The sequence below is a fragment of the Pimephales promelas genome, chromosome 5 (genome assembly GCF_988280905.1).
Source record: "Pimephales promelas chromosome 5, fPimPro1.hap1.1, whole genome shotgun sequence".
NCBI lineage: Eukaryota > Metazoa > Chordata > Actinopteri > Cypriniformes > Leuciscidae > Pimephales > Pimephales promelas.
In genome coordinates this window covers 7,773,215-7,800,824 of record NC_142773.1, presented here as the reverse complement: position 1 = coordinate 7,800,824, position 27,610 = coordinate 7,773,215, and the positions used below count along the sequence as shown (strand labels likewise).

General features: G+C 41.4%; 1 protein-coding gene and 1 long non-coding RNA gene across 2 annotated transcripts in view; one reads left to right on the top strand and one right to left on the bottom strand.

The window, feature by feature from the left end:
- LOC148981348 (uncharacterized) overlaps positions 1 to 27,610 on the bottom strand; it is a 183,698-nt gene that overhangs the window by 65,827 nt on the left and 90,261 nt on the right. The window lies entirely within an intron of this gene.
- The window catches only part of LOC120461542 (zinc finger protein 521), a 115,174-nt gene continuing 102,432 nt past the window's right edge, over positions 14,869 to 27,610 (top strand). The window contains exons 1-2 of the mRNA XM_089130877.1: positions 14,869 to 15,065; positions 15,433 to 15,552. Of these exons, the coding sequence (XP_088987003.1) occupies positions 15,513 to 15,552 (40 nt within the window). The 5' untranslated portion in view covers positions 14,869 to 15,065; positions 15,433 to 15,512. The remainder of the gene's footprint in view (positions 15,066 to 15,432; positions 15,553 to 27,610) is intronic.

Sequence of the window (27,610 nt, the reverse complement as noted above, 5' to 3'; positions counted from 1 at the left end):
TAGTGAAGATGGTGTCCTTGATGTGAATCTCTGAGCCAGAGGATGATGGGATACGTTACTCTGGTGTGATGTCGGAATCTGATGTGTTGTGTGTAAAAGAGATTAAGAGGATGTTACAACACCTACACTCTCAGAAAAAAGGGTACAAAAGTTGTCACTGGGGCTGTACCTTTTCAAAAGGTACACTTTTGTACCCAAAGGATGCATATTGGTACTATAGTGGTACATTTTAGCATCTAAAATCTAAAATGTACATATTAACACCTAAAATGTACATATTAACTCCTGAAATGTACATATTAACACTTAAAATGTACATATTAGGACCTAAAATGGACATATTAGCACCTAAAATGTACATATTAGGACCTAAAATGGACATATTAGCACCTAAAATGTACATATTAGGACCTAAAATGGACATATTAGCTCCTGAAATGTACATATTAACACCTAAAATGTACTTATTAGCACCTAAAATGGACAATTAACACCTAAATGTACTTATTAGCACCTAAAATGGACAATTAACACCTAAATGTACTTATTAGCACCTAAAATGGACATATTAACACCTAAAATTGTACATATTAGAACCTAAAATAGACAAAAGTTAACCTTTTGAAAAGGTACAGCCCCAGTGACAGCTTTTGTACCTTTTTTTCTGTATATGCAGCATAGAAATAAGCTTATGGAAGATGATGGTAAGCAAGTTACATGTAGCCAACATAGCATGACATTTTTGCAAAACAATTTTTTTTATTTTTTTTTTAAATCTTGTATGAATCATTATTAGTCTGTTTCATTCAGCATGAATGTCACCTGCATTTTGATCAATATATCCCTTTTTTATCACAAATGTCATTTTTACCAATTTATTTGCATCAAATACCAATTATAAAAGAAAACATTCGACGGGCACATTTTAACAGAGGAAACCTTTTTAATAACTCTGGTCTCATTTTACATGAATATTTGATTCAGTGGCAGCCATGTGTGTATGTTTGCTATAATAAGTATGGATATTGGCCAAGAGCAAAGTTAAATATCCGTTTGAGATGCTTTTGTCCTTGAATGGAGCAGTGAGGGAACTCAGCGTGGAGTGCTGGTGAATCCTCGAAAATAGCCCTCGGCGAAAGAAAGCCTGATTAACATGCCAAGAACCACTCCAGCTATCACTTACCAACTGTTTGTATTTATAGTTCCTGCCTGTGTGTGTGTGTGTGTGTGTGTGTTTGTGTGAAAGAGCGCTTGAGAATTTTTTGGCTTTTGATAGTGTGTTGTCCTGTTGTGTGTGTTACTGTGGCTCAGTCATCGCAGCTCCCAGCGGACAGGAGGTGTGTGTGTTTGTTCTAGAAAGAGCGCGGCTACATCTCACTCAAGGTCAGACAGTAATAAGGTCAGGATCGGAGAAGAATGCTATCGACTGCTTTGCTATCCCCAAGGTAAAAAGTTTGAATATTAGATAAACTTTACTTTTTTATGTGAATTCATAAGTATTTAAAAAAAAAAAATCATAGCTTGCAGTAAAAACAACAACAAGAAAAAAACACATTAAATCCAAAATGGCTGACTTCTATTAGTGAGTAAAACTGACTCACCAATTCAGTCAGGGAACTATAGTTATAATAATGGCTGAACACTGAGCGTGTTAAGTACCATTAAAACCGTGAAAGGTAAATATATAGTTGTAATAATATGCTTAGAACAGCAGGGCCCTTCTCACTTTCATTGTCTGGGCCCTAATAAAGTTAAAGGAGAACTCCGGCGAACAATGAACCTTTGGTCTAATAAAACATCGGTACCTAGTCAACCGTTCTCTGAGATTTGTTTTCATGATAATCGAATGTAAAGAGTTTTATCTCTAAAAACTGTTTAGCGTATAATGCTAGTAATGGGGGCATTGAGTAAGTAAAAAGAAATCGCTAGTTTATACCACTAACAAGGCTCAAAATAGCCCCACACTAACACAGAAACATAATGAGGCTCCATACATGTAAAACGAAGCATTGAGAACTTTGTAAGTGTACAGACCGTTTAATAAGAAGATACTTTATGAAGACAGTTCACTTCGAGTATACAGACAGGAGCCATCTTAAAAAATAGTCTCGATAAGTCGATCCCCGAACGCCGTTCATACAGTTCAGAAGTTCGTTGAACTTCATAGAGTTCAGATCACTCAGCACGACGTTCGTGGTTTGACTTATCGAGACTATTAGGATTTTAAGATGGCTCCTGTCTGTATACGCGAAATGAACTGTCTTCATAAAGTTTCTTCTTATTAAACGGTCTGTACACTTACAAAGTTCTCAATGCTTCGTTTTGCATGTATGGAGCCTCATTATGTTTCTGTGTTAGTGTGGGGCTATTTTGAGCCTTATTAGTGGTATAAACTAGCGATTTCTTTTTACTTAGTCAATGCCCCCATTACTAGCATTATACGCTAAACAGTTTTTAGAGATAAAACTCTTTACATTTGATTATCATGAAAACAAATCTCAGAGAACGATTGACTATGTACCGATGTTTTATTAGACCAAAGGTTCATTGTTTGCCGGAGTTCTCCTTTAAAAGGAATAAAAATGACTACGGTTATCCCATTGTCCTTCCAAGAGTCTTTCATATCCACATTGATATTAAATTAGAACTATAGAGTATTTGGGAAATATTGAGTAAACATTATTCTTGGCATATGTTATTGGCACTATGTTAAGCACATTTACTGTGACTGGCTGTAAACAAAGGTTATTCAACATAAGTAGAAAAATCACCAAGAATCCTCCCCATTAAACGAGTAGTTCACTTTTGGAAAAACTTATGCTGATAATTTACTCACCCCCATGTCATCCGAGATATCCATGTCTTTCTTTCTTCAGTCGAAAAGAAAAACCTTCCTGGATTTTTCTCCATATAATGGACTTTACTGGGAACCAAACGGTTCAAGGTCCAAAGGACAGTTTCAGGGCAAATTGTTCAAAGGGCTTTAAACGATTTCAGACGATGAATAAGGGTCTTATCAAGCGAAACGATCACTTGATAACCATCGGTCTTTCATGCCGAGACTCTCCTCATGCATAACGATGCATTAGTTAATGGCCAAACAAATCTTTATAAAGGTTCACGTTGTTTTTGCAGATGAAATATGACATGAATAACATTAAATAAATATTTTTTTATCCGGTAAGACTTTGATTAGTCACTCAAACCTTTACATAAACCATCGTTTGCGCATATCCACCATGTTTTGTAGTTTTTTAACACTTTTTACTTTTATGTTTGTATTTCCTCCACCAAAGCTGCAATGGGTTGTGGGCAATATTAGCCGTTATATTGAGCACGGATCCATACTTCGAAAATATACTGGAAATAGTAGACCATCCGGGGACTTTTGACAAACTACTCTTTTCAACAAACTATGCTTTAGGACACACTTATTCTCACTTAGGATGAATAGTATGGACATTGCTAGGCCACCATTTAGTCTCACATAACCAGAGCTTTAGACTTGGGCCTTCTCAAACCCATCACCAAATCAATATACCGAACTTTGGGGGACCGAGCATTCGCCATCGCTGCCTAGTACAAAAAACTGCTCAAAACCCACCTGTGTCAGCTCCTACAATCTATACCAGCACTCTCATCATTGTTTGTTTGTTTCATTTGTAAAGCGTCTTTAAGTTCCTTAGAAAGCACTATATAAGACTTATGTATTATTATTATTATTATTATTATTATTAAGAATCGCCCAAGAAAACGTTTGACTGACATAACCGTTCCTGTGACATGTTTAGCGACGTGACAATATCGATGTCCCTACAATAACAGACCAGCGTGCATCTAATAAATTATTAATTCAAAAACATTGTGCAACAATATAGCTGCGAACTTCACATCCTTTTGAAAATCCAGCGTTTAGTTGACCCTGGTAAGTGTTCATTCAACCCCATCTCACGGGAGTTCGTAAGAATTTTACGAGGTGGCTAATTCGTAAAAATTCATACAACCTCACTTCATACAACATTTTGTTAAATCGTACATATTTCACGAATTGGCCAATTCGTATGAATTCGTACGAATGACCTACCACTGACCCCGCCCCTAAACTTAACCATCACGTGGGTTTAGACAAATCGTAAGAATTCGTACAAATGAGTTCGTATGAATTAGTACGAATTAGCCACTTTTTAATCACTCGTACGAATTCGTACGAATTGGTCGTAGGGTAGGTTCATTTGTCACGGTTGTAAAAACAATGGCTTTCTTCTTCCACAAGGTGTTGCTGTCCTGTGAGGGAAAAAAGTAGGCTAATTCACATTTGTACGTGAATACTCAACGAAATATGCAGTTCCTTACATTCCCCCACTGGTTATTTAGAAAATTAAAGTAACAAAATGTAGGTCTTTTGTCACAATATTGACAAATTTTTGCTAACTACAGCTGTGTCCCATATCAAAGTGCGCACCTGAAGTGGTCAGACTGGGCTAGCCTGCGGAGGATTGCTCTTGTCGCCTAGCAACAGTGACTGACAGCTGCCGATGACGAGCGCGAGTAACATTTGCACTGGACTTTTTTTATATTCAACTGGGTTTTATCATCAAATAGGGTTGAAAACCTGTGTAAATGTATTCACCACGGTCAATTTCTCTACATATTAAGTAGAATACACTAGCCTACAAAACTGCATCAAGGTAAGATATAAGTGTACATTAACCTTATATATAGGCCTATTCTCCTTATATATATGGCTGGTATGTTTTCTTTTCATATTTCATTATATTATTTACTTGCGGGATGAGGTGGATAGGACGGAAGGTGTTGAGAAGACTGCTCGGCCACTTGGACGCATCTCAGTCCTTGATCGAGAAGAACTCCCTGCAGTGTATGTTTTCTTGTGATGAAAATAGATCTGCGACAGCCCTGCCAAACCGTGCCCAGATCATCTGAATTACCTGGGAATGCACTTTCCACTCTCAGTTCGACACAGAAAATTTGTCTTTCTACTGTATATGTATCTGCTTTTGCCTACTTTGCATGTTGTTGTTTCCCTCTTCTTATAATTTTATCTTAGTCACTCCCTATTAGCTCATTTGTTTCTGATGGTGAGTTCCACCCATTTCTATTTGGTGTAGAGCAGGGTTCCTCAAATCTTGCCCTGGAGAGTTTAGCTCCAACCATGATCAAACACACCTGAGCGAGCCAATCAAGGTCTTCAGGATCACTAGAAAACCCCAGGTAGATGAGTTTGATCGGGTTTTGAGCTAAACTCCACTGGAGGAACCCTGCTGTAGAGGGTTTACGGTGTTTGCTTTGTTGATTTCTTTCCACCGGCACAGATTAAAAATACCTCTTTTATATGTGTGGCTGTTCCACACTGAGAATCTAAGAGACGGAGAGCTAAAGGAAGAGGGACAAGGGCTGTATGTATGTCATTTAGTGAGAGGAGTTCAATTTTGGAAAAGGGAACTATGGGGATGTAACTTTGCTGTCCGCTGGAGCCGTTGGTCCCTGGTCTCTCATGTCAGACATGCTGACAGCAGAGATGAGACCAGTGCAGAGATCATCCCTCACCAGTGAGGAATATTCCAGCGAGACTATTTGACAGCGCCGCTGAACTAGTTTCTCGAAGCAGGTCAAGGGATGTGGGACCGTCTCGATCTCCAGCTGCTTTAAACACGAGTCCTCAAGATAACCAGCACTCCTTTACAGATGAAGGCCCAACCCACTAGTAACCAGGTCCAAAGTATTATATCTGTCGTAACTAAGTTTTTCTTTTTCACTCAGCTTTTGGGAGCTCAGTCTGTACATTATCATTCAGTATAAAGTACAAACCTCACCTTTTCCAAGCCATCATTATATTCTCTCCCTATTTGATGTCTCCAAAAATTTTCTCTTCTACTGTGAGCTTATATTCACCTTTTCAACAGCAAGACTGTGACAAGGCCGTCACTGTGTGACGTAGGACCAGCGTTTAGGAGCCCTGGCCACAGAAATCACCATGTGATTGGCCATCTTTCGCTTGGGACAGATCAAAATTAAAGTTAAAGTTAAAGGATGCTCTGAACTCCTGGGGCCTTTCAGAGGAGCGCCTTAACAGTATGACGACCGTCAGTGACTCCAATGTAATCAGGGCTATGAAGGACAATAATTGGCCAAACCTCAAGTGCTTTGGACATCGACTGCACAATGTCGGTAAGTTTGTGCGAAAATAAATTAGAAAGGTGTGTGTGATAACAAAAAGTTTAGTACTAGTTTTATAACCTATATTACACTCAAGTAAATTTGATTTTTTTTTTCTTTGTCAGTTAAGTTTATATTTTTTTCAACTCAATTGTTATATGTATTTCCCCTGAGCCCTGACTATTTTAAAAGGTAGTTTTTTGGGCAATACTACTACTGTAGTACTACACTGATTTATCTATTACCATTTAAGACTATGGTATGAGTATGGGGTTACAATAAATATGGGGAAAATACATTTCTAAAATAAAGATAAAAATAATTTGTATTTTGTACCTTAGCTGTGTGTGTATGGCATGTGTTTAAAAAATGTACACTTACTAAAACTAAATATTGTTTTTGTTTTTTTGTTACAGTGAATGGTGTGAAAGGTGAACGGATTGACCGTGCCATTGGAGTGTGTAAAAAGGCAGTTTCTGCTTTTTCATACAGTTGGAAAAAAAGATGGGACATGGCAGAGGTTCAGGCAGAGCTGGGTCTTCCTCCTCATCAACTGGTAACAGAGTCACTGACAAGATGGGGTTCGCGCCAAAAAATGATTGATCGACTTCTTGAACAAGAGAGAGCCATCGTTCGTGTTCTGGGTGCTGACAAGAAAACCCGCCATCTTGTTCCTACGTGGCAAGATCTGGAGGTTTAAGATGCCACAAATAAAGCGATCAAACCCCTTCAGGACTTTTTTTTGACACGTTGTCCGGAGAATCTTATGTAAGTGTTTCATACATTAAACCTGTGATGCATCTGTTCAAAACAAGTCTCCTACAGCGAGAAGAGAAAGATGTAGATCTCACCGCTACAATAAAAAGAAACATGTGCTACCTTGAACAGAAATACAGTGACCCTGAGGATGACGAGCTCCTGGACATGGCTTCTCTAATGGATCCACGGTTCCATACATTCCGTACACATTACCCCAGACAAGTTGGACATTATTAAGAAAAGAGCTGTCACTGAGCTTTCTGCCCTCTGCTCAGAGGAAGAAGGTCCTACTGTACAAATGTGCCAAGAAGAGAGCCCACCTAAGAAGAAAGCAGCACCTGCTGCATCACTGTCCCGCCAGTCAGTAAAGGAGAAAATTGAAGCAGAGCTCACCTCCTACTAATTGGGTCCTGAGGTGGATCCTGACACTAAACCACTTGAGTGGTGGAAGCAGCATCAGCCCACCTTCACAAGACTCCAGCAACTCAAGCCATTCCAGCAACTAGCGCCCCATCGGAGAGGGTCTTTAGTGTGGGTGGGGGTATTGTCACCTGTAACCGAGCTTGCCTCAAGCCTGCTGTAGTTGATAGGCTGATTTTCCTATCAACTACAGCATTTTAAACAAAAAATGTTTAAAATGCATTTTATGTTGTTTAAAATGCATGTTTAAAATGCATTTTTTATGGTGAGTGGTGTTACTGTTCAACTGTAACTGTTCAGTTCCATTAAGAGTTACCTCATGATTTTTTGTTGTTTTATTAGATCAATCCAAATACATTACAAATAAATCGAAAATCGTAAATCGAGTTTTTTTATCAATGGGGAAAAATCGCCAAGCCCTAACTCCAACTAAACACACCTGAACCAGCTAATCAACATCCTAGGTATACTAGAAACTTCCAGACAGGTGTGTTGAGGTGAGTTAGAGCTAAACTCTGCAGGACAGCGGCCCTTCGGGATCCCAGTAATAGTGATCCTATTAAAATAGTCAAATGATCTGACAATAGATCATTCGATAATCATACCATTTAAAAACTAACAGCAATCACAAAAACATGACATGAGTCATGTTTACTCCTGAGTCCTTTTACTCACTGGAAATGTGCAAAACAAAACTTCCACAGAAACACTGCTGAGGTGAATGGCTGAACATGTGCTGTGATGAAACGGGATATGAATGAGATGCTGCCAGACGCTGCTGTCATGCTCTGCCAAAAACCCTGATCAAGGGCACAATGTCCCACCACCACCCCGATCTAATCTGTGCTGATGAGCCGGTGTCGGCCTCGCTCCGCGGGACGCCTCAGCTTGCACTGATCCAAATTGGAAGGTTACAAATATTAGCGGTCAGTCTTAACCAACACAAGGTGACAAATCATGTGCATTTCAAAAGAATGCATTCCAATGAATAAATCACTGGCCTGTGTTTGTGACAAAGAGCACCAAAGCATGCTAAACAGTGCTGAAGTATGAGAGTAATAGCATGAGGAGTTTGGCAGCGTTGCGCTGTTTAATGGCACAAACCCAATACGGCATTGCTGTGGGTGGAGGCATCACGTATTATAAATATGTAAAATGTATATTTTTTTTTAGAACTTTGAGCAAATATCGGGTAAATGCAATTTATTAAAGGGATCCGATTTTATGCCCTTTTACAAAGTTTCAATTGTGTTTTTGGGGTGTGCTAGAATTTGCTTTCATGGTTGATGAAAAAAACTAAAAACAAACATCCATCTTCTTCCGCTTATCTGGGGCCGGGTCGCAAGGGCAGCAGTCTAAGGCCCCGTCCACACTACTGCGTTTTCGTTTAAAAACGGAGACCTTTTGCTACATTTGCACCTCCCGTCCAGACTAAAGCGGGAAAAACGAAGACCTAAAACGGAGAAGTTTAGAAACGCTGCAGCTCCGTTCTGAATCTCCGGAGGGCGTTTTAGTGTGGAGGGAACAAAACGGAGGACTTCAGAAACGCTGACACAGAGGCTGACGCTCAGCTCTATGATTGGGTGTCATCAGTCATGATGTATCCTTCCCTGATTCGTCAATCACTGTTTACACCGGCACGCGCATGCCCAGTGTTGGTGAATGGTCACGTGATCCGCATTTTCAGTCGTTTTAATGTGGACGGAGATCATTTCCAATATGCAGATAAAACGCTGGTGTGGACGGAGATCGTATTCTTTTTAATCCTCCGTTTTAAACGAAAACGCAGTAGTGTGGACGGCGCCTAAGCAGAGATTCCCAGACTTCTCTCTCCCTAGACACTTCCTCCAGCTCTTCCGGGGGGACACCGAGGCGTTCCCAGGCCAGCTGGAAGACATAGTCTCTCCAGCGTGTCCTCGGTCTTCAAGGGAAGGCATCCAGGAGGCATCCGGAATAGATGCCTGAGCCACCTCAGCTGACCGATCTCGATGTGGAGGAGCAGCGGCTCTACTCTGAGCTCCTCCCGAGTGACCAAGCTTCTCACCCTATCTCTAAGGGATCGCCCAGCCACCCTGCGGAGAAAGCTCATTTCGGCCGCCTGTATCCGGGATCTTGTCCTTTCGGTCATGACCCAAAGCTCATGAACATGATAGATTGACCGGTAAACCAAGAGCTGAGCTGCACGACAGACCGGTGCATCAACTGCATTCCTGCAGAAATCCGTCTGTCAATCTCCCGTTCCACCCTTCCCTCACTCGTGAACAAAACCCCAAGGTACTTAAACTCCTCCACTTGAGGCAGAAATTATTGTTTGAGGATCATGACGTCACCCAGTATGGCGCAGCGGGGCCCCACCCTGGAGGAAGGGTCGGGGTTTGGGCTCGTATGCTAGCGCCTGGTGGCCGGGCCTCCCCCCACGGGGTCCGGCCGGGCTCAGCCCGAACGAGCGACGTGGGGCCGCCTTCCCGTGGGCTCACCACCTGCAAGAGGAACCATAAGGGGCCGGTGCTGAGAGGATCGCGGGGGTCTCGACAACCCGATCCCTGGATGCGGAAAAACAAACATATTTTACATTATTATTTTACAGCGGTCAACCTCTCTCCCCAGTCTGGTTGACCACTTTGTTAGTTCAAGTTAGCTCAAAGTCAGTTTGTTGGCACCGCGAGTTTGGATAATGTCCCTTACCATAACCGCGAGTTTCATCTGCTCAGGTGTAAATATTAAGGATATAACAACTCACTCTCATTAGAGTATTAGAAGACTCTCAGCTTAATATATGCTAACTCTTTATGGTGATGGTCCTCCAACAGACAATCTACTGACTATAATAAGTAACTTTGCAACTACATGTCAACTTATTCTATCCCTAACCCCTACCAGTCTAATAATACTCTAGTGGGAGGTAGTAGACATGTAGGTGCAACATTACTAGTCAACTGAATGTGTTAAAGGGACCATCATAGCTGTCAACATTTGGTTTTTAAAATCCGGGAGATTTGTGCGGGGACCGCTAGGTGCGACGGGTTGGGTTTGCTTGCTTTTGGGTTGAGCTCTCTGCGACTGCGCAACTTGTGGTATAGGTTGAGATGACAAACAGGTTGAAATCGTATATATGGTGTGTGGATTGTGTGAATAAAATGCATTTAATACAAGATCTGGCAACTTCCGGTCAACGTTAGACAAACATATTGGTCCGATTATTCATAAAGGAGTTTGGGTCATGCAAATTACGGAAGTTTCCCGGGAAAATAACAAACCGCTAGGGGTCTGGGAGATACGGGGAAAAAAACCTGGGAAAAACAGTGTTGACAGGTATGGGAACCATCCAAATAAAGTGAAACTGAAAAACTATGGATAATACAACATGACATCATGACTTTTGCTTAAACATACACGCCACTTTCGAGTCAAGTGGCGTGTTATCTCTACGCATTTTGAGCTATCCGTGTGTATCCGCGTGTATGCGTGTATGTCTACGGCATTAACTTTTGGAAACAGGGTGGACAAAAACAGGGACAAAACTGTCTTCTCCAGGCCTCGTCTCTTTTTCTGCATATTTCATGGGCAAAGATTATTTAAATGAGAAACAAAAAATGTGTTGTAGTCCAAGCAAGCCATTCGTTGTAGTTCTTGAAAAGCCGATACTGTTAAATAAAATATCTCCTTTTGCAGTGGACTTTGAGCTTTCTATCTTTGCAGGTCTTTTTATGTGCAAACACACTTGATTATGGTAACCCTTTACAAGATGGCTTATTTGCCAACATTAGTTATTTAAATTAGTTAACATAAACCATACTTCTAACATGAACATTCAATTTTATTAACTAACACTAACAAAGGTAAATAAATATATTGCTTGTCTTTAGTTAATGTTAGTTAATGCATTAAATAATGTTAACAAAAGAGACCTTATTATAAAGTGTAGCATCCGTGACGAGACTTGCCAGTTTCAGGCCATTAAAGTAAGTTTTCACATTTCACATAATAACGAAGATGACAATGAAAAGTTTAACTACACCAAACTATGTGGAAGAATACAAGTGTTGTTCCTAATGAAAGTTGGAGACGCCTGTGAGGGTTTGGAGCACTGTTTGTTTGTGTTTGTGAGAAACGGCTGGGGGCTGCAGGTATAAAAGAGGCTCAGATTCGGGGAGAGAGTTTGACAGCGTGTTGGGACCATGCACACAGCTCACATTCAATTGAAAGACAACAGAGACCTCTTGACAGAACGAAACCACATACAAAAAATGTTTACATCCTGCAAACACTATGATTGCAACAAAAAAGCAAATCACATCAATCTTGCGTCTTTTGATCACACTTTGCTTGTGCTTTTGTCAGATGGTGATTGGGGAATTTACTAGGGGGTGATTCCAAATATTTAGAGAGAATTCTCAACGTGTAAAGGCTTTATAAATATGGTGAACATGATAAACAATACAAAGTACGGAGGTCACAACATGAGAGTACTTGCAACCACAACTGAGGGCCCAGTCCCAGTGCTCTAGCAAACACTATCTAGTCTAGTTCCACTAAATATCCTAAGTTTGGGTGCTGTGTTCTGTGCTGAAGAGTTGTTGGGCACGATTCAACCACTTTTAGCTCATGAACTGAGCTATTTTACATTTTCTTTCTTTTTTGCTGCTTCATGGTCTTGGGGACCCACAACATTGCATTTTTATGTCTATATGCCAGTTCTTTAAATTAAAAATATAGCTGCAAGCAGCAACAGGATTCAAGCACTTTAAGGCCCATAAACACAAGCTTAAAAAGCTATTATGTTTTATTTAGCAAGCCCGTAGCCACCTAGATCATAGATGGAAAATAACATTTTACAGCCAAAACAGGCAATTTACTAAGGAAATATTGAGGTTGAAACAGTTATTGAGGTTGACCCTAGGACTGGTTGGCGAAAGTACGTTTTTGAAATAATCTCCAATATTTAAAGCTGCAGTCTGCAGTTTTTCCTCTTTGTCGCCATCTCTGTTCAAAATCTGCTATTGCAGTCATTCACGGATTTATCATTCACGGATTTATCGTACTTCGACACGGCACAGTGTGGATGAACACAATGTTTGAGGAGAGTGTGCGGCTGTCAGTCACTGCCGGTGTGGATACTGGCATTCAGAATCACAGATTATTATTTTTGGAAGTATGACCAACATAATAATTTTTGACCGGAAAATGTCATCTGAATTAGTAAGAAACATCCACTTTTGTTGTGGTTCTGACATTGCAGTAAATCGCGCTGGTTAAATCTAAACATCTCTTATCATATCACGAAAAACTATACTTTGTTCTTATATTGTTAATTTTAACAACGTCAGGATTAATGTCCTTCCAATATGTACCCAAAACTCTCTGCTTGCCATAGCTCAATTCAAACGGTTCGATTGACAGTGGTTGTCCTAGATGCAAAGTTGCTCAGAATGAGGAGGTATACCATGCGGTATGAATGTTGAGGGGATGTGTGAAATATTTGATAATATACAATCGTTTAAGCACGCGACAAATGTGAAGGTACTCCTCATAGGTGGCCGATTTCTTTCTAATTTCTCACAGGGCTCTCAGGCCGTATGTCAAACAGGCCCAGCGATGTCATGTTAAGTGGCTGTCAGACATGTTAACCATGTCTGCACTGATTTGGACTTCAACAATTTGGTTACATTATGTGAAGTCCATTGTGTGGAGAAGAATCCTGAAATAATTTCCTCAAAAAACTGAATTTCTTCTCCACTGAAGAAAGAAAGACATGAACATCTTGGATGGCATTGGGGTGAGTAAATTATCAGGAAATTTTCATTTTGAGGTGAACTAATCCTTTAAGTACATTTTTCATCTATATTTTTTTGTCTTAATTTAAAATTAGACAAATAAGCAAATGTGGTCTTTAGGAACCACTATCAGGCTCTTTACAGCTCTGAATATTTAAAGAGGGCCGCAAAACGTTTTATTGGACACTCTGGACTTTGGGTCAATAGATTTGGATTTCATGGTATTCCTTGAAGATGACATAAAGTCTGAGGAGCAATCTGAGGCCTATATCAGTGTGAAAGGAGGGAAGACCCCCCAGGCCAGATGGCATAGCAATAGAGTTATATAAAAATTTCCATCATAAATGAATTCATCCTCTCTTGGAAATGTACCAAGAATCACTTGAACATGGGGCTTTGCCTCCCTCTTTGAATATTGTGGTGATCACTCTGTTGTTAAAACCTGGCAAGTCACCAACTGATTGTGGTTCATACAGACCAATTTCTCTCCTGAATAATGACTTAAAGATTCTTTGCAAAGAAACTAGAAATACATTTGCCAAGCTTGTGCATATCGTAGAGTACTTAATAAATTACATGAAAAATGTAATACTCATGATAATGCACTTCTGTCATTAGACGCTGAAAAATTTGACAGATTTGAGTGGCAGTACCTGTTCAGAACAATGGAAAGGATGGGGTTTGGGGATATGTTTATGAAACGGGTCCGGATCCTGTATGTTAACCCTTTAGCTTAGGTATTAACAAATGCAATAACATCTGGGGTCCACGCCAGGGCTGCTCTCTCTCTTGCTTTTCATCCAGCAATTAAACCACTGGATATGGCAATTCGTAATCATGCATGCACATATTTCAGGTATTACAATTCGACTACTAAATAGAGAAAGTGCTTTCAAGTTTTGTGTAAAATATAGATCATATGTTAGGCATTCAGTGGGCATAACATCATTTCAGTTTTATGTACTTGCATGCTAAAAATTCCTAACACAAATACGTAGTAGGCTAGTAGAGTAGTAGTAGTTGGGATCAATAATCTACACTGTAAAAATGAATACGCTTTATCTAATCAAAACAATTGTGGCAACAGATTACAAGCAATATTATTAATTAAATTTAACAAATTAGAATTGAGTAATAATTAATCAAATTAATTCCTTAAAAGTTAACCATTTAAAATGAGTACAACTTACAACAAAAAAACAAAAACGTACATTTAAGTCACCATTGTGGTGATCAATGTTTGTTTAAAAATTACTGTTTTCTCCTTCAGTGATTCTGCTTGTTAACATCAGGTGTCTTCAATGTTGGCAACATAAAATAAGGAGTTTTTAATTAATCTTTGACGTCTGTCTGTTTTTGTAAAATCTTTTGGTGTAAACTTTACTCATTTTAAATGGTTAACTTTTGAGGAGTAATTTGATTAATTATTACTCAATTCTAATTTGTTAAATTTAATTAATAATATTGCTTGTTGCCACAATTTTATTGATTTGATAAAGCGTATTAATTTTTACTGTGTACTTCTAGGCTTTAACATTCTAATTGAAATGTATTCAGCTGAAATATGTAAGATGGTTATATTTGAATGGCTATAATGTAGGTTTTCTCACAGAGCCACGTCAATTGAGCCTTGTCTACCAGAAGGGGGACCAATCCGCCTTCATAAGACGCGACAGAAGTCCAGGGTTCCGGATCCAGCGACTCCGGGATCCAGACGCCAGATCTTGCCGACGTCCCGCGGATTTTAATCATGCCTCTCTGTCAGTGTTTGAGAGCAGCAGGCTGACAATGATTTCCTCCGTGATTACGCACAGGGCGCGTCCCCGCGGGGATGGGGCCCCCTCTGGAGCCGTCCTCATGGCTTTGGGGGCCTCGCTTCCATTTTCCATTATTATGTGGACTACCGGAGCGACAGCGCAGAGCGAGACCTCGCAGGTTGGTGATGAGGAGGGAGCTCGCATGTTCCTCTCTGACTCTCTCTCTCTCTCTCTCTCTTTTTTATTTAAAAAACAACAACAAAAACAGACTCAGTTCTGATTCTCAGATGAAATGAGACATTTGACAGCCTCAATTAGTCTTTAGTTCGTGCCATTGTGAGGAAATAATTATTTCTTTTACTCGTTTTTCGCTTTATTATTTTGTTTCCCCCGATCATTTACAGCGCGTTTGAGGGCTGTCTTCCGCACTTATAACAGATAAAATGAAGCATGTGTATGATATTAGTAGATGGATATGACATTTTACCTCTTCAGCTGTTTGAACAGACAGGCTAAAAGGAATTGACCTGTGATTTTTACCTCAGTGTGCAGTAATCTGAATGAGCTTTATGGTCATATTGGAGATATAGCTCTAGATGTGTGATCTTCAGCGGGTTTCTGTAGGATGTCGCGTCGCAAACAAGCCAAACCAAGAGCTCTGAAAGGTAAGTGATCCTCCTCCTGTATAACGGGCTTTCGAGAAAGGAAAATAGGATGTCAAACATCTTCCCACGGTGTGTGCTTGTGTTATACAACGCCGTTATTTCCACAGGCAGCGCGCGTGAACGCAAACGATTCAATGCGCGAGATTCAAGAACAACTATAAAAGCAAAAGGTTTGCGTTATGAACTATGTACCATGGCTATTTACAAATGTCAGAATGAAAGTTGAATGCCATTCTGCTCTGTGTTTTATGTTTCATTGCATATGTGGTGTGGTGTACAGTAAGTGATGATATACGATATGGATGTTAAATTGGCACGCAAGTTTGGAGTGACGCATCACGTGACTGGAGCTTACCATGGAAGTGGGCGATTACCAGTAGGATAATCGTTTGACCACTACGACATGGAGTTGATTATTACTAATACTTTACCAATGATGATTTTCTTTATATGTTGTAGGCTAATGGATTTAATAACTTATGCTTGCAAACAACATCACACACAATGGGGTGAATCAGGATTTTTTTTTTAAATTAAATCATTTATTAATTTTATTATTGATTATTTATTTATTTTAAATTTTAAGAATAGTTTTGTCATATAGCCTATATTTCCTTGTTATTTCAGACAGGTATTTGGTTTTATTAAAATATTTTGACATTTTGAATGAGCACTATAAAGTAATGCTGTCTATGTTATAATTCCCCAAACGATTCAGAAACAACTTGCTGGTACATTACGCTTGGAACCACTTTATATCAAGTGTCTTTAGGGTAAAATGAGGAAACATGATAATATAGTCTATTGGAAATGGTGATCAAGTTGAATGTCAAAGTTTACTGTCTATTTGTTCATGAGGGATCTTTTTATTATTATTGGCAAAACTGCACAGAAGGCCCCGAGTTACTTGTTGTTAGTGTTATTATATTTAATCGTGAACGTATTGTAATCCATGGGGTTATTATTGAATAATTCCATGATTTAGATGCACATTTCATCTTCGCTTTTCATTAAAACCCATAGGCTCATCGAGTGAAATCAATCCATTTGAATTAACAGTGATGCTATTATGACATATCTCTTTAATGGGCAATTAAACATGTATACATTCTTGCATAGCCATAGAATAAATGAGTCTCTGACCTGGATTCTGCTTTGTCTGTCATCGGTTAGTTTCAGTTTTTCAACTGAATTACCAAAACGATAAATGTAATTTAGATAGTCGATTTAAAAGTAAATGCACATTGTTCTTAAGGGGGACTCTTCCTTCATCTTACCCCACTAACAGTTAATGATAATTGGTTACAATTTATTTTAAAGTGTCAGTATTACAGTGTATTTATACATTTAAGTACTGAGTATAATAATATTTAACTACATCTACTTAGGGTTTGGTTTAGGATTAGTTGCATGTAATTATGTATAATTTGTAGTTATTACTACAATAAGTATGTAACGTGTGTACACTCTAAAAAATGCTGGGTTGTTTTAACCCAACTTTGGGTCAAATATGGACTAACCCAGCCGTTGGGTTAAATTTTTACATTACATTTTTAACCCAACATTTTGGGTTTGTCCATATTTGACCCAAAATTGGGTTAAAACAACCCAGCATTTTTTAGAGTGTACCAATGACACTGTAAAATAAATTGTTACCTAACAATTTTATACAAAACTATTCTGTTTTATGCTGCAAATGCATCTACTTCTGTACACTCTAAAAAATGCTGGGTTGTTTTAACCCAATTTTGGGTCAAATATGGACAAACCCGAAATGTTGGGTTAAAAATGTAATGTAAAAATTTAACCCAACGGCTGGGTTAGTCCATATTTGACCCAAAGTTGGGTTAAAACAACCCAGCATTTTTTAGAGTGTAGCTTACTACAGGTGTAATTAATTTCTGTAATGACATCTATAATTACACTGTCAATACTGCTCTCCCTTAACTCTACTCAAACCATTATGTTAACCCTGTCCTAACCCGACCCGTGTGCTCCTCAGTACCAGCACTGCTCACTGTAACACGCTCACTGTACTCGGTATTTGTGATTAACTAGTTAAAGACACAGTGCTGGGTTGTTTTAACCCAAATTTGGGTACAATATGGACAAACCCAAATGTTGGGTTAAAAATGTAATTTCAAATATGAACCCAACTTCAACTTTCACTTTCAACTGTACATTTTTAACCCAACATTTGGATTTGTCCATATTTGACCCAAATTTGGGTTGAAACAACCCAGCATTCTTTAGTGTGTAATGTTATTAAGTGGAGCCTTATATATTGGTACAGTACAGCTGTAATTACATCCTGAGTTTTTACACAATAAGTGCATTGTATCAAATGGTTCATTTAAATGTTAGTGCATAATAGTTAAAGACAATATACACTCTAAAAAAAATGCTCGTTTTTTAACCCAATTTTGGGTCAAATATAGACAAACCCAGCCTTTGGGTTCCATTTTTAAATGACATTTTTAACCCAATGTTTGAGTTTGTCCATATTTGACCCAAAATTGGGTTAAAACAACCCAGCAGTGTAAAGTGATGAATTCTGATGAATATTAGCTACTTGAATTCAGTTGATTTTTGATTTTCCTTTGCAACTATACACACAAATTTAGCATTTTTATCCTAAACAACGTTTTCAAATGCATTTTCAACATCTAAATTTTATTAATACATTAATTCCTTGGTAGTTTCACGCAGTGTGTTGGTGTATTAGTGCCTTGCTCTGCTGTTTGAGCTGGAAAGAAACACTTACTGTCTATTTACACTGTTCACATTGTAAACGCTCTGACACTGGATGAGTGAAGTGTGTGTGTGTGTGTGTGTGATGGAAGTCAGTGGGCACTGAGTGTGAAATCTTCTGTCATGGAGACTGAAGGTGGATTACATGGAAGAGAAATCATATATACATTTTTTTTTTGCAAAAGGCCATTTTAATATATAATGTGCTGAACAAGGGTGACAGCGTTATTGCTTACGGGAATAAATGTCCACAGGCCAAAGACATACATCATCCGCTCGTATGCAAACACTTTCTCCTCTCATGCTGACATTTACTCAGAGCTGCCCATCTGCATTACACACGCACGCACGCGCACCCACACTCACACACACGCGCGCACACACACACATACACTCTCACAGTGCTTCTACAACGTCTGTGGGACAGATCTCCTGATGGCCATAAACGAGAGTGCCTTTATTTCTGCACATTAGCTGGATGCTTTTTGAGAAGCATTTTATATAAAATAGCAGCTCTACAATTTTTCATGCAAATATTTTGACTGTATTTGATTACTGATTAATAGCTTTCTGGCTGATAAATGGAGATAATATGTAATCTTTTCAGAAATCTCTGAACATCTTAAGTACATGGCCATGTATTATACACACTCAAGGGATAATCCACGGCTAGGTGTGCAGTACACGCTCTTAGAAAGAAGCACCTGACGCAAAGTGCATTAAAGTTGTGTAATGCACAGCTAGCCGTGGATTATCCTGTTTATACCATGATTACTGGCCAACACTAACAAGATGTTTGCAGCGCAAAATGTGACTTTTATATTGATATGTTATTTTTGTCAGCTTTGACTCATAATATCTCACATTCTGTACCCTTTAAATCTGGCTCAGAGTTATAAAGTTGATTTAAATCCGTTATGGAGAAAGAGCGAGAAGCATGTGTAAATTACTTGCGTCTGTGCAGCGTCTCTCTCTAGTAACACTGAAACTGTGAGTTTAATTAGTTCAAAAACAGCCTGAGAAATATAATCTAGGAATTCTAATTTATTAATAATATGTTTCTTTGTTTGCACAGCACAATCTCCCATCTCTCTCTGTGTGTGTGTGTGTGTGTGTGTGTGTGTGTGTGTGTGTGTGCGTATCTAATATATTTTAAGAACAGTACTTTGTCAAGAAGACTCTTAATTTCATGCAAATGCTAATTTTATTTCCTTTATCAAAAGAATTTACCACACAGTCTTATAGAAGTACGTTGTAAGGATAAAGTAAGTGTAGAAGCAGTTGGGTCAGTATTATTATTATTATTATTTTTAGTCAGTGTCTCCTAATATAGTCAGAAAAACAGTAAAAATGCAATTCACACACACTATGACTTGAATAAATCAGAAATCAAAAATATCTGTCCTAAAATCATAAAAAATAACTATTTGAAGAAAATTGTCAAGAAAACATAAGAAATTTGGTGTAATTATTTCTTAGATAAAATATGTTAACACGACTGCTTCACTGCTTATTTGAAAAAAGTTTTTACAAAGTCAAAGTCAATCTTTGAAAAATGTATAAAATTCATAAAACACTTTCCCTAATGGTTTTGTGGTAGAACATAAGAATGCCAAACTACTGTAGAATAATTATTGCACAATATCTTAAAGGCGTTCACACACAGTTCAGATATTTATGGGGGTGGAACCGCATTCGACAACCGAACACACACCTGTACATTTTTAGGAGGTTTCGGATGAAGTCGCAGATCGATTTGACTCATGTTGTGTCAAAAGTGATACGATTTGTATAGACGTCATCATCTCTGAAATGACTTTGGTCGCTGTTGCTACGGTTACTAGTAAGAGCACACGGGCTTGACTCCTGTTACACGTTCATACGGACGGTATTCGAGGCGATACTGAAATTTTCTGTTTGAACAGGACATTGAGACCTGGTAGTAAATGTTGTAAATCCCCAAAACTGACCGTAGCCTATATGTCCATAAGTAGAGATCATTATTTCAAAAAATGTATTCTAGTACAAATTAACATTTACTCTTGGTTTTAGACTGCAATATCCCAAAGTTTTCTTGGGAAATATGTAGATTGAAAGCTGGTTAGTCATGTGAAGAGTCAGTTTCAGAAAATAAATGCCTCATTACACCTCTAAATCCAGTGGATTTATAATACAGTTTGTGCTGATGGGTTTATGGGTCAGGTCTGGAAGGTTTTGTCACAGTCTGGGCAGTAATTGCTCACTTTCTTACATGGATAAAACATTTTTTAGGTGAAATGAACATTTTAAAGGTACACTATTTTCGTTTCTCAATATTAATATGCAAACTTCGGAGTAGTCACAAACTCCTGAGGAGTTGATGTTATAAATCACCACTCTGCCTCTTCATTTTCATTTAAAACATATCTTAAAATTAATGATTAACACAAAAGTTGTTCAGGCAACACAATTGATTATCTTTACTGCATGTATTTATAACAACACAACTGACTATTTGTTTTCATTTTAAAAATATGATGCATACATTTTTTTTTTTAATATTGATCATTAAAACTGACATTTAGCAAAAAGAGACAGGGTTGTCTCATTTTATTTTATTATACATCTACATACTGTGAAGATAATGTAGGCAACATGTATAATAAAATAAATATAGAAAATAAAATGAGAAAACCCTTTTTGTTAAATGTCAGTTTTAATAGCCATTATAAAAGTATAAGTAGCCTAAAAGACATAAGAAGCTACTGTATACAATAAGAAATAAAGCAAACGATTCACTCAAACATAAGTCAGTGCTCTAGGCTACAGTGTTAGAGTTAAAGAGACTTAATATATAAAATTATGAAACTTAACTTTGCCCTCAGCCAAAATGTTTCGCCAGGGAACACATCATAGATTAATGAGACAAAGAAATCTCCCGCTAGATTTACACAAGACGAATTATATCTTATGTTTAACCACTAGAGACATCCGAGCCAGCGGCAAACGTCAGGACTAGCCGAGGAAAGGCTGTTCACGTGGGGTACATGAGCGTTGAGCGCCTGGTGAACGCCTGGATCTCACAACTCCGAAAACATCAGATCATATTTTCAAATAGGCGATATCTTTATAAATAATCCAAAGATTTGAGCTTTAAACTCTCGCCTGAAACACTTGTATAATTACATTTCGTGACACAATAGCAACAGTAGCATTTTTAAATTACACGGGTTTTTCCATAGATATGTATATAAAGGCTAGATGTGTTACGGCGGAGTTTCCATCGTCATCACCGGCGGCCATCTTGTCACAGACAAGCTGATGACAAGATGAGTGGTCAGCACGAACACAAATACTCTTATCTCATTGAAATCTTGACGGATTTACAAACGGTTTGGTTTCTTACAAACGTTATTAACGTGGCTATAATTATCTGGATGATTATTTATTAATACACTTTTTATTCATAAGTATGCAGTGTCACAACTACATCTCTGACGTTTATAACAAAACAAACCGTTTGAAAATCTGTAGAAAATTTAGCAAGTTATGGTTATTTAAATAGTACATGTACCATTAACAGAATGTTACGAGTGAGCGAGCTGCCTGTGACAAGATGGCCGCCAGGTGATTGCCACCTCCATTGGCCAGCAGCTTGGACGACATACCTAGCCTTTATATAGATATCTATGGGTTTTCCCCCTCTGCTATTGATGCTTGCTGGTTGGTGCGAGATGCATTCTGGGATACTTGGCTGTCTCAAGTCCACGCAAGTCACCTCTCGATGCGTCCTCGGTAAATGGGGCGGATCAGGAACACATCCGGGGATTTGAACTAGACTTGGCTAGATGTGAACTTTGAATTGGAACAGCGACTGATGTTGTTTCACAAGTCCACAAGTACAGACAAGAACGTCTATCGAGAAACGGTTACCTTTTAGTTGCCTTTAAATGTGACGCTGCTTTCTTTAAAAGCTAGATTAAGAAAGACACTTACAAGTAAGGTATGACATTTTTGGAGAGCAAGCTAGCTTTGACAGCATAAGATCCCACCATCCCTTCAGAGCGTCTCCAAAACACATGAATTTGTACAGTAGAGTCTACAAAGCGTCCCAGGAGACAAGAGACGGTGTTAAACTACCTCATGTCTCAAAACACATAACATTACAATAATAACGAACAAACAACTTAAAGACCAGTGACCTACCACCTGACTGCTGCAGATTTATTTCAGCGTTGATAGTGTGGACATAGAAACGTATAAATCCGAGTCACAAACCATCTGAGTATAACGTCACAGGTTTCCATCTCTTCGTGATTGCAGTAGTTATGTTGTGAAAGCAGCATAAGCTGGTCGTTTTGGTTGAGGAGGAACTGTAAAAGGCGGCTGCTGTGTCGCTCTGTGACTAATGTCTATTTAATTCATAGCATGAAACATACTCATGACTTGTGATGTCCGCGCGGAGGTATGGAAATACAAATCGACAGGCAGGTAGACATTGTATGGTTGCATTCGACTGGATGAACATTTTATGGTCCTACGCCTTCCACAGACAATGGCTGCATTTACACTTGGGATTAGCATGCGACCTGTATCCGGATGTTGTCCACATACAAACTGAAAAGACGAGCAAACGCGCCGATGGGAATGGTACGGAGGTAGTCGAGGATGCAAAAATCTTAATTTTTTTATGTTTTATATGTTGAATGTTTTTGTTTCAGCATGTTTATCAATCTCCCATTCCTGTCAATATAGTCTTTGCATGCAATAACACAAGATGATTAATGATTTGACTTGTTTAACATTAACAAGTTATTTTTGTATGATCAACTCGGGAAGTATTCCTTCGTTCAAAAAACGTCTCTGGTTACGTATGTAACCTTAGTTCCCTGAAGGGAACGAGGCGCTGCGTGTAAACGCCGTGGGAACGCCTCTGCGTGACGAGTCATGAAGCACGTATGAAATCTGTCCAATGGCGAGACGGAACGTCATAGGCGGGGTGACGTATCGACCAGGAAACTATAAAGCATCCCCGAAACACAAGCGCAACAGCTTCTGATAGGACTGAAGCAAGCGCTCACGGGCATGCTGGGAGTATGGCATAGACACGCAGCGTCTCGTTCCCTTCAGGGAACTAAGGTTACATACGTAACCAGAGACGTTCCCATTCAGGGAACTTCGAGCTGCGTGTAAACGCCGTGGGAACGCTAATACCAACGCCGCCATGCGAGCAGGTGTCCGTTGTATGAATATCAGAGTGCACATTCTGACGAAAGCATCTGAGCCCCAGGGGTGGAGCTGAAGTCCAGATGGTAAAACTTCACAAATGTGTGAGGTGAAGACCATCCTGCCGCCTCACAGATGTCACACAAGGGAACTCCTGATAAAAATGCCTTAGAGGCAGCCATACTCCGGGTTGAATGAGCCCGGACAGCCAAGGGAGAAGGCTGACCAGAGGACTCATAAGCAAGTGAAATGGCCTCGACCACCCACTTACTCATTCTCTGCTTAGACGCCGCAGAACCTCTATTAGGAGGCCCAAAGCAGACAAATAATTGTTCTGATTCCCTCCACAGGGCAGCTCTGTGGACATATGCGTCTAAGGCCCTCACCGGGCAGAGCAGATTTAGTTTCTCCTGGTCTGGTGTCCGAAACGGAGGAGGACAGAAGGCCTGTAGCACTATAGGTTTGACAACCGTAGTTGGAACCTTCGGAACATACCCCGGTCTAGGGAGGATGAAAGCCTTCGCCATACCGGGAGCAAATTCCAAGCACGAGGGGGAAACCGACAGCGCCTGAATATCTCCAATCCTCTTTAGGGAAGAGATGGCTAGGAGAAAGATGGTTTTGAGAGTAAGAAACTTCTCAGGCACCTCATCAATGGGCTCGAAAGGGGCTAAACAGAGCCCCTCCAACACAACCGCTAGATCCCAGGTCGGTACCCTCGTACGCACTACCGGCCTCAGCCTCAGGATACCACGAAGGAAACGGGTTACCAGGGGATGTCTCCCAAGAGAAGCTCCACTCAAAGGGACATGGTAAGCGGATAGGGCCGCCACGTACACCTTTAGTGTGGAGTACGATAACCCTGTGGAGAAGCGTTCCTGAAGGAATTCCAGCACTGCCGGCAACGGGCAGTTAACTGGATCCAACTGTCGCTCTCCACACCAAGAGGTGAACAGTTTCCACCTCGAGGCATACAACTTCCTCGTGGATGGGGCTCTGGACTGGAGGATGGTCTCCACGACCTCAGTCGAGAGACCTGAATCTATGAGCTGGGCCCCCTCAGAGGCCAAGCCCACAACCTCCACAGTTCCGGACGGGGGTGGAGTATCCCCCCGTCCGCTTGAGACAGAAGGTCCCTCCTGACCGGAATCTCCAGAGGAGGACCCTCGAGAAGGGAAATCAGGTCCGCAAACCATACCCTGGTTGGCCAACGGGGGGCCACCAGAAGTACACTGGCCCCCTCCTGGCGAATCCTTTCCAGAACCCCTGGGAGCAGAGCAATCGGGGGAAAAGCGTACAGGGGTGCCCTCGGCCACTCCTGTACCAACGCATCCAGCCCCAATGGAGCTGGAGGACTCAGGGAAAACCACAGCGGGCAGTGTGAGTTCTCCCTGGACGCAAAGAGGTCCACTTCGGCCCGACCGAAGTGTCTCCAAAGGAGCTCCACCACCTCGGGGTGAAGTCTCCACTCCCCGGGCCTCGGCCCCTGCCTCGACAGGATGTCCGCTCCCCGATTTAAGTATCCTGGGATATAAATCGCTCTCAGCGACCGAAGTTTCCCCTGGGACCACAACAGGATCTGGCGCGCCAGCTTGTACAATGGACGTGAGCGCAGACCCCCCTGGTGGTTTATGTAAGAGACCACAGACATGTTGTCTGACCGGACAAGAACATGATGATCTCTGAGGTCTGGGAGAAAGTGTTTCAAAGCCTGAAACACCGCCATCATCTCTAGACAATTTATATGCCATCGGAGATGATGGTCTTGCCACAGCCCGCGGGCCGAGCGACCACTCATGATCGCTCCCCAGCCCGTGAGAGAGGCATCCGTTGTCACCGTTACCCGGCGACACGGGGCTCCCAGCGCAGGTCCCAGGGACAGGAACCAAGGTTCTTTCCACATAGCCAGGGCACGGAGACCACGTCGCGTGACCTTGATCTTGCGGAGCGGGTTTCCCCTCGGGGAGAACCCCTTGGTCCTGAGCCACCACTGTAGTGGTCTCATGTACAGCAGGCCGCACGGTAACACGTTGGATGCTGCTGCCATCAGACCCAGAATTCTCTGGAATTCCTTTACAGTGAGTGACTGGCCTAGCTTCACTTGCGTGACAGTCGAGATAATCGAGGCTATACGAGCCGGCGACAGACGTGCCTGCATCGTCGTCGAATCCCATACCACGCCTAGAAAAGTGGTCCGCTGAACTGGCGAAAGCACACTCTTCTTGGCGTTGAGTCTCAACCCCAACCTTCTGATGTGGGCGAGGACGGCATCTCGATGCCGAATCGCCTGATGCTCTGATTGAGCCAGAATCAACCAATCGTCGATGTAATTTAAAATGCGAATGCCCTGGAGACGCAGCGGAGCCAAGGCCGCGTCCATGCATTTCGTGAAGGTTCGAGGAGATAACGCTAGGCCGAATGGAAGGACCCGATATTGGTACGCTTCGCCCCCAAAAGCGAACCTCAGGAACTTCCGATGTTGCGGAAGGATGGAGATATGGAAGTACGCGTCTTTTAGGTCTATCGTGACAAACCAGTCCTCGGACCTGATCTGTGACACGATCTGCTTGAGAGTCAGCATTTTGAACTTGAGCTTCCCTACTGACCGATTTAAGAGGCGCAGGTCTAAAATCGGACGCAGCCCCCCATCCTTCTTCGGAACAATGAAGTACCGGCTGTAATACCCCAGCTCTCTGTCGGGAGGAAGAACTCGTTCTATCGCCCCCTTCATTAGCAGAGCTTTTACTTCTTGTTCCATAACCAGAGCCTGCTCGGGGGTCACCACTGTGGGCAAAACCCCCCGAAAACGAGGTGGACGCGACCTGAACTGGATCGCGTACCCGCGTTCGATAGTCTGCAGGACCCAACGAGATATGTTTGGAAGACTTCCCCATTCTACCAGAAATTCTACTAAGGGTACCAGCCTCTCGAGACTGGCCTCTGGAGTAGTTTTTAAAACAGAAACAGCGCCCTGTGACCGCGCACAGGCAGGGTTCAACGACCGTTCTGTATCGCTCCTCGGAGCAAACGAGCGTCCCTCGGGAAATCGCTCGCTGGGACCGTCTGCACCCCCCATTACAGGCAGGGTTGGCAGAACGAACCCCTGAGGGCACCGAGAGAGAGCGGGCGCCGGATTCAGCGGCGAACACCTCTGTCTCACGGTGGGGACCACCCTCAGTAGCCTGACACCAGTGGCGTCAGGACTTCTTCGACGAAGCCTTCCTGGCGACAATAACCGTCCTCAGATCGGTTCTATCCCGGGAAGACCTCGCCTGAGAACGCCGCGTCTCAGCCCAGTTTTGCTGGGGAGGAGCCCGAGACGCGACGCTCTTCTTCTGCTGCGCCCTATGCGAGGAACCCGACGGGCGGGGCTGCTCTCGCCCAGCAGCCCCCGAAGGATGAGTACGGACGGGGAGACATTTCTGGAGCGCCGCTGCCTGCTTTTTTCCCTCTTGGAATCTCTCAATCACTGCGTTCACAGAACCACCAAAAAGACCTTCGGTCGACAGCGGCGCATCCAGGAGAAAAGCTTTATCTTTCTCCTTCATATTAGCCAGATTTAGCCATAAATGCCTCTCCGTGGCCACCAGGGCTGCCATAGAGCGGCCGACTGATCTGGCCGTCTCCTTGGTGGCACGGAGAGAAATATCTGCCGCCTGACGCAGCTCATTAATCACGTCAGTGCTGACGACCTCCCCCTCGCTCATATCCTTCAGCAGATCTGCTTGATACGCCTGGAGGATGGCCATCGTATGCAAGCAAGATGCTGCCTGTCCCGCCGCTGAATAAGCTTTGCCCACCAAAACCGAAGTATTTCTGAGTGGCTTGGTGGGCAACGCCGGTGTTTTAAAAGACGATGCCGTCTCAGGAGAAAGATGGCTCGCCAAAACTTCCTCCATCCTCGGCATCGCCCCATAACCGTGTCCCCTAGACCCAGCAATATTAGCGTACATAGAGGTCTGTTGTGTCAAAATTCTAGCTGACACTGGTTTGTTCCACGATCTACACACCTCGGTGTGTAGATCGGGAAAAAAGGGCAAACACCGGCGTGGAGGTAGTGAGTGTGATTTTAAAAATCTCTCATCCATTTTACTTTTTACTC